Genomic DNA, 9,072 nt, shown 5'->3' on the forward strand with positions numbered 1-9,072 from the left:
ATCTGATATTTTATACAAATAAAAAAAGCTTTATAAACCAATATTTTGAATGAGTGGTGGCCGGATTTGTGGAGAAATGGTGGCAGCCGGTGATGAGCGGTGTTCGTCGGCGGTAGGGGGCGGTGGTCGCCGGTGGTGGTGGTGGTGGTGGTGGTGGGGGTGGGGGATGATAGTGGGTAGTTGTGGATGGGTGTGGGTGGATGGGTGAGAGGAAGAAGATAATAGTTATTATTAGGATTTTTGTTTTTAATTTATTATTATTTTATTTTAAGGGTAAAATAGGTAATATAAAAAATTCATTAATAAAAGAGGCTATTTAGCTAAAAACTATTGAAACTAAGCCATAGTGCAAATTGCACTATAAAAATAGGCCATTTTGCCAATGACCCCTTTTATGTATCTATCAGTGTAAAATTACGTACATAACTCATTTAATGTTTCCAGAAGACTTTAATTTTGAATTGACCAATCCAGCCAACAACCCAAATAAATGAGCGACCAATCCAAATTATCCAACTCCAAGAGACTCTCACACTCAGAAATTTACTTTTGAATTTATAGTACTAATGTTGAATAAAAATAGTTGGGAATTTTCCTAGCATTATATATTCTCTCGCTCTTTCACTATATTTGTCTAAAAATATTTCACTTTTAATTTCTTCAATTCCCCAATCAATTCCATTTTTTTCTCTTCTAACACACACATATATATATGATATGAAGAGAACCAAATCGTTTCTACCGTCGCCGCTGTATGGAAATGTGATCACTGTTCTTAGCATCGACGGTGGTGGAGTAAGAGGAATTATTCCGGCGACTATCCTTGCCTTCTTAGAATCTGAGCTTCAGGTAGTATAAATATATATATATATTTAATTAGAGACCATTATGCATGGCTACGTACGTACGTACGTACAAATTATATAAAAGATGGATATTTGGTACAGAAAGTGGAGGATGACAAGAATGCTAGAATTGCAGACTATTTTGATGTAATTGCGGGAACAAGCACAGGTGGACTCATTACTGCCATGATTACAGCCCCAGACCAAAACAAAAGGCCATTATTTGCTGCCAAAGATATCATCGACTTCTACCTCCAACACTGTCCTCTTATCTTTCCACAACATCATACCAGGTTAAATATATAGAGAGAGAGACACACACACACACATACATAACACTGTCCTCATATCTTCTCTTAAACTAATATGCTTTGAATTTTATCTCATTTAATTAGAAACAAATTTTATTATGTATTTGAATTTAGTTTTATCTACTTTAATTTAAATTTAATGTTTCATGGTCTTAATTTTATATGATTAAAAATCATTCGATAAAACTAATAATTGTTCCGACAGTTGTAGATGGAATGAGACTTATCCCAAGTAGAACAAAATCTGTGCCATATATTTATATATATACTAGATATAAATATTTACTTACTTTTATTTATAAAATTTATTAATTATTTTTATTAAATTTATATTAATATCATATAAATTTTAAAATAAATATCTTATTTTAATTAAATAATTTATTTATTTTTGTTTAAGTTTATGTTTGTTGTAGTTTTTGAAGACAACAACAGATTATATATTATATGTTTAATGTAATATTAAATATTATACGTGGATTTTAAATTTAAGTTTCTTCCTAATTTTAAAAAAAAAAACAATTTGTTGTTAATTCACAGTAGATATGTTTAATATTATATTATTATAATAAGTGAGTTTAAATTTATTTAAAATTTTATTTAAGTTATAAAATATATGATTTTATTATTTTTAAATAATTATTATTAAAATATCTAAAAAATATCGTATTTTAATTTGTTTAATTAATTATTATTTTAAAATAATTATCATTTTAAAATATCTCAAAAAATATCATTTTTTAATTATTTATTTTATTTTATTTAAGTTTAAAACTATCCTTAAATATAAGAATATTCTGTTAAATACAAGAATATTCTGTTAAAGTTAACATTAAAAAAATAAAAAATCGTTAAAACTAAGAATTTCCGTTATCTACACACTCATTATATAGAAGATATATATATATATGAGTGTTGCTATTTGACACGTTAAGGTCTCCAACACCATATGAAGTGGCACTTCACGATTAGTTAGCAATACCCCATAATATTTACTAATTTCAAATATATAAAATCTCATATTGAATTACACCAATAGCGATATGTCACATCCTTGTAGTATTGAGCATAAATATTGCTCCTTAACAATTATTTCTCTCTCTCTCTATATATATATATATTGAATATTGCTATTTGGAGGTACCTAACACTATATTGAAGTGGCATCTTATTTAATTTAAATATGTGTGAGTTGATATTGAATTGTATGAATAAGGATGATATCTATACGTCATTTTCCAGCCCTTGGCAATTCTCATTCATATTACTCATAAGTCATAAATGCCCAACTACCTAACTTTATTGACTAACAGTAAAATAAATATATGTATAGGCATAAGCATACAGGTCATCTTATTAGTAAGGTTAAGTCTCTGAGTGGACCAAAATACGACGGGAAGTATTTGCATAATCTGCTGAGAGAAAAATTAGGTGATGTGAGGTTGAACCAAACGCTTGCTAATGTCATAATTCCAACATTTGACATCAACCGTCTCCAACCTACTGTCTTCTCTACCTATGAGGTATACTAATTAATTAATTGTAAATACATAACAACATTATTTATTTAAATTTTGAGTAATTTTGGGTCCGTTTGGTAAAAAAAATTGTTTTTGAATTTTTTAAATACAAAAATAGAAATATTTTTTTATTTTTATTTCTTTATTTTTAAAAAATAAAAATATGTTTGGTAACTATTTTTTGTTTTTGTTTTTAAAAATAAAAAATAATAAAAGCGTTTGATAACTTTTATTTTTATTTTTTGTTTAACAATACGAGATATTGATTTGAAAAAATAGAAGAAACAAAAATTGAAAATTGTTGAAAAAAATTTGAAAGTAAAAAAATTCTATTTTCAAAATTTAATAAATTTTAATTAAAATTTATAAAGATAATAAATAAAAATAGAGTTATCAAACACATTTTTTGTTTAATTGTCAAATTTTTAATTAATTAAATAAAAAACTATTTTTTAAGTGTTACCAAACAACACTATTGTTATACACTTTTATTCTACACGCTCAAATGATATGTAATTAATCTTAATTATACAATTAAATATGATGTAATTCCTAATTAAAAATATTTATAATTATTAATAATTACATATCGATCATAATGTGTATTTTGAGTGTGTAAATTGAGAAAGTATCTATAAAATTTATATACAATTTTACTTTTTGGAAGTGATTTAGCTTGTTAATTTCTCTATTATATATGATTTGGTTTAGGGAAAAAGGAACTCCAGCCTAAATGCTTTGTTGTCAGATGTATGTATTGGAACCTCAGCTGCTCCAACCTATCTCCCACCTCATTCTTTTGAAACCAAAGCCTCCAATGGTCAAGTTAAAGAATTCCATCTCATTGATGGTGGTGTTGTGGCCAATAATCCGGTAATTAATTAAGAACATTATTCATAATTATTTAGCATATATATATAGTGAATCTTTTTATAGTCATAATGCATGTTAAGAAGATAAATACTAAAAACAGTTTATAATAAGGATATCTTCACAAAAATAAAAAACTGTTCATGTTAGTTAGTGAATTATTACGTATACGTGAGTTCAAAGATTCGATAACATACGTAAGAGAACAAATCATCATTGTCTCAAATAATAATTTTGATATATATATTTTTTTTTTGTAAAAGTGATGGAATGAGCTTAAGATGAAGAAATAATCTCATTCATCCAAAAAGACAAAAAAAAAAAAAAAGTCTAGTGTTTAGCCTAAGAGCATGCTAGGCTAATCCATGAGTCGTTTTATTATTTTATTATCATTTGCGACTAATGTGAATTAAAGATGTCCAATAAAGTTAGACAATAAAACTTTAATATCCCAAAACAATACCAACTCGTTTTTTGAAGAAAGAGTTATTATTAATGGTTGAAAAGGGCTTGAACTTGTAAAACCACAAATTTGAACCCAAATAACGGATAAGCTATAGTAGAAACATGTAATTTCTTAATTATGGATCTAAATTAAGATCGATGGCTTCTAAGAGGTATTAATATATAGTATTAATAAGGATAATTCTAGAGTGAAATTTAGCATGTTCTTCGAGATATGTGTAGCAAAGGGTTATACTTCTTTGTACGTAGTTTTCATTGCAGTAACATATAGTATTATTTTTTGCAATTTTCAAATAATATTTACTATGTATTAGTAAATGTGTAAAGGCGTTATGACTTTATAACCATATTAATTTCATTTTCAATTATTTTAGGCTTTGGTTGCTATAAATGAAGTGTCGAAAGAAATTCACCAAAACAATCCTGACTTCTTTCAAATAAAGCCGATGGAGTTCGGCCGTTTCTTGGTTCTATCGATAGGAACTGGTTCGGTAAAAATAGAGGACAAATATAGTGCTGATGAGGCTGCAAAATGGGGTCTGTTGGGATGGTTGAAAAGTCACAACTCTGTTCCCTTGCTTGATATTTTTACTCAAGCTAGTAGTGACATGACTGATTTATTTCTCTCTACTGTTTTTCAAGCTCTCAACTCCGAGAAAAACTACCTTCGAATCCAGGTTACTTTGTTTACATAGATATATTTTTAATGTCAAATTATAAAGTTAGTATGTATATATATAGCAGAATTCATTCTCTTACGGGGATTCACTTTAAGTCATACCGGTAAAGCTCTTTATTGTTCTCGACTCGTGAACAGTTTTTAGCGCGATTTTTTGTGTGATCGTGTATATTGTAGTTATTTAGAACATCCTGCAAATTTTCAGAAAATTCCGAATAGTTTATAGTACTGAAAACTAGGTTCAAACATGTTGTTTTCCACGCGCATAAAAAAAATTAGTCACTCGGGCAACAATATGTTTAAACCTAGTTTTCAGTGTAAACTATTCAGAATTTTCTAAAAATCGCACAAATGTTCTAAATAGCTACAATATACACAGTCATAAAAAAAATCGCGCCGAAAACTGTTGAAAGGTCGTCCTGCCAATAGTACTTAAAGTGAAGAATTGTCTCATATATATATATATATTAATTATTTTGATTATGTAGGATGACACATTAAGTGAAAAAGAATCTTCGGTGGATATTGCTACTAAAGAAAACCTAAAGAACCTTGTGGGAATTGGAGAAAAGCTGTTGAAGAAACCTGTTTCAATGGTTAACTTAGAAACTGGTATCTATTCTCCTAAACATGGAACTACGACAAATGGAGAAGCTCTTACACGGTATATAATAAATATCCATCCATATATAATAAAATAGATATTACACTAAATATGATGTTATATTTATTAAGTTTTGACATGTTGTGAATTGTGTGAATATGTATAGATACTATTATTTTGGCAAAATTAATTTTTAAATTTCATATATTTATTATGGTCTTAATAATTAGTGTATATATTTTGATTATTAGTATATTTTTTGTGTAAATATTATAATTCTATATATTTTGATCTTTTCTTCAACAGTTTCTATTCTTCCCCCAATCTTATAAAAAAAAAATCATTTAATCCTTATAAATTATTATTGGTAGACAGTTTTAAAAAATTTATATATTCTAATAATATGGTAAATATATTGTGTATAACTATATAATATTAATATATATATATAATTTGTTTGTAATTAAGCAGTTTTGCTGAAATGCTTTCCCGGGAGAGAAAGACTCGTGAAAGTAGACCAACTATAGAAGAGGCAAAGACTACCGTTACCGTAGAAGTTTCTATTCCACGAGATAATAGATATAATCTGGAAGTTGGTGCTCATCAGGGCTCAAAATCATTCCCCCCCAGCTGTTATAATAAGAATCATCATCAATCACAGTCTCAACAATCATCATCATCATCATCATCATCATCATCATCATCATCATCATCATCATCATAGGAATGCGCCTCCTAATAATTCTCAAAGGCATGCAACTATCCAAGAACTGATACAGATTATGCTTAGCACTAGGCTACCACAACCTCAGCCATTGTCATTTAGAGACTTTATACATGATCAGGACAACGGCGATCGATGACAGTACTACCAACCTAAGATATATAGAGTCCTAGTAAGATATATTGTCTTTCATTTGACAATACTAGTAAATAAGTATGTGCTTTAAGGATATTATTATTTATTTATGATAAATATTATTTTGGATATATGAGTTTGGAAATAAAGTCAACGTAATTGGAATTGAGTGTAATCTGGAGTAATTGCTCAATTTGACATGTTTGTATGACCATATAATTACATGATAATCATGTAATTGGAGGTCTCAATTACACTATCCAATTTCATAGCCCCCATGAGAATTTGGTGTTTACTATCAATTTTTAAATAATATTTATTATATAATATTATTTTTATGTGTAATTATTAACTGTTTTATCAAACATGACAATAGAAATTCATAAATAATTATAACTTGACATCCAAACACAACTTGCATTTTAAAATACAGTGTAATTACTCATATATGTAATTACTATACAATTGTTTTCAAACATGCCCTTATTATTAATTAAATTATTATTTATTTTGTTTATTTTTATAAAAAACACGGAATTCTCGCCTCAAAACAAAAAAAGTTAAGCTATTTTTTCAACATTTAAATGACTATTTTGCAGCGACAATTTCAAACAAATTATTTCAGAGCCCACTCATCATCTTACCAGATCCTCCACAAAATCGTCGATGTTACCTGTTGCCATGAATGACCTTAACGTTTAATTTTATATACTTCGAATGAAGGACAATATTATAAAATTTTCACGTTATGCTTTACATGTTTTGAAGTGTGATTAAGAAGGTAGTAAATCTAATTAAGCTTGACTGGGAAGACACTATACAAATTATTTAACTAACTTTAGGTAATAATAATACATTAATTAACTAACAATGTTAAATCCCCACTAACTAGAGTTGCCGTTTCTAGTACACACAAGAAGAAGATTATAATAATATTTTAATGATTATTGAAAGTAATTACACCCAACAGATATATGGTAAATGAAACTGGTGCGTTCGTTGCTAGATGGTATTAACATTAAGGGCGTGTTTAAAAGTAATTGTGTAATTACTGAGTAGTAATTATATATTTGAGTAATTACACTATATATTAAAATACAATGTGTGTTTAAATGTCAAATGGTAATTATTTATGAATTACTATTATCATGTTTGGAAAAATAATTAGTAATTACAAAAAAAAATCATATTATGTAATAAATACCATTTAAAATCGATCCCTAAAAAATTGTTTATTTTTATAATAAGTTGCAATTACTGTTTATGAGAGTATTGAAAAGTATTTATCTCGTGTAAATTGATGGCATGGGTATGCTTAGTAGTCAACGTATTTTATCCTTTCTTTATTTTATGTTTTGTTACACTTTATTTATATTCAAGACTGAAAAATATATCTTACTAAATTTTTATTTGTACAAGGATGGAAAGAAGTTTACTACTGGCAATATATTGATAAATGTACACCGTTCTCTTCTTGCTAAATGGACAGTTTATGCGTTTTTATACCAACTCTCAATTGTCAAGTTTTTCTTCAAATTTTATCGAAAATAAAATAACAAGTTACACTGTGACTGGTCACAAAGAACAATGAAGCAAAGCCATGCAAAAAACATAAATGCATAATGATTTTTATGTAAACCGTAATTTTGAAAATATAAATTTTAGTATATATATATATATATATATATATATAGGTTTATACATTTTTAGATTCTATTTTTTTGTCTCATTACTTATTTAAACTCTATGTTTTGACAAATTATTTTTTGGACTCTATATTTTATAAAATAGTTCAAATAGACCCCTAAACCCATTTTTGATCAAAGTTTTTTGGACCAAAATCACAAATAATTCATCAAACTAACAACTCGAAACAAAAATATAGTCATTCTGTCTAAGAACTGTGTTGTTATACTCAATTTTTTTTTCATCAAATTCAGGTTTATGGGTCTATTTGAACCATTTTACAAAACATAAGGTCCAAAAAATAATTTGTCAAAATACAGGATCCAAATAGATAATGAGATAAAACACAGGGTTTAAAAAAGTATAAACCCTACATATATTTATATATATATATAAATGAAAGAAATTTTTTTCATAAATATATAAATGAAAAAATCCCAAATAATAATCGATCGATGTACTATGTTTTTAAGTGGTTAAGTTTTCATTATTAATGATGGTGACTTTTTATTAATTATTATAAACTTTTCTTAACATGCTATTTGTTTGAATTTAATATTAAAGAGTAGTTGAGTGTTATCATGTGATATAAAAGGTGTAATGTAACGAGTCTCAAGTTATCTTCAGCCAAAAAAAAAAGTCTCAATTTTTTTCATTGCAGTAGGTGATCCATATGGCATTGTTGGATTATAAAATGTTAGATATTATTTCCATTTGTCATTTAATCACAAGTTATTTGTCAATTCATAAGAAAGTAAGTTGCCAAACTATTATTTTGGAAATTGTTTGAAACCAAAAATAAAGCAACTTATTTCATTTCTCACTAATTATAATTTATGAGGATTCTCCCTTATTATCATTTTTAATTTCCTATCATGTAGTAAACTTTATTGCACTCATTATTTTTTTAAGATTTATTCTATTACTAAATTAATCCACGATTATCACATAATATACTATTTATGTTAATTTCCCAAAGAGGAATGAGCAATTTATTTTTGTCAATGTGACCCAAATTGGCCTGCTAATTCATGATCAGCCAATAAGACAGCCCAATCCAAAGCCCACATATCAAAATTGAGCAATGAGTATATAAATATATATATATATATATATAAAAATATATCAGTCTCTCCATTTATGAACTCTATCATAATCATTAATACTCAAACCACTTGTACAATATAGTGTCAATAATTAATTAATACTAATTTTAACCTTTTTTTTCTTTTA

The 9,072-nt window shown here is 27.0% G+C and overlaps 1 protein-coding gene across 3 annotated transcripts; it reads left to right on the forward strand.

The window, feature by feature from the left end:
* Positions 1-578: 578 nt before the first annotated feature.
* Positions 579-6,284, forward strand: LOC133816910 (patatin-like protein 2). Of its 3 annotated transcripts, none has more exons than XM_062249241.1 (7): positions 579-849; positions 948-1,138; positions 2,490-2,679; positions 3,388-3,549; positions 4,386-4,688; positions 5,179-5,354; positions 5,763-6,284. In XM_062249241.1, the coding sequence occupies exons 1-7, from the start codon at positions 718-720 to the stop codon at positions 6,016-6,018; spliced, it is 1,410 nt and encodes a 469-aa protein (XP_062105225.1). In that variant the 5' UTR covers positions 579-717; the 3' UTR covers positions 6,019-6,284. The 3 variants fall into 3 exon arrangements, with proteins under 3 accessions (XP_062105225.1, XP_062105226.1, XP_062105227.1); XM_062249242.1 differs by having other exon boundaries at positions 584-849; positions 5,766-6,284; XM_062249243.1 differs by having other exon boundaries at positions 711-849; positions 982-1,138.
* The last annotated feature ends 2,788 nt before the right edge of the window (positions 6,285-9,072 follow it).

This window comes from Humulus lupulus, chromosome 2, assembly GCF_963169125.1.
Source record: "Humulus lupulus chromosome 2, drHumLupu1.1, whole genome shotgun sequence".
NCBI classification, from domain to species: domain Eukaryota; kingdom Viridiplantae; phylum Streptophyta; class Magnoliopsida; order Rosales; family Cannabaceae; genus Humulus; species Humulus lupulus.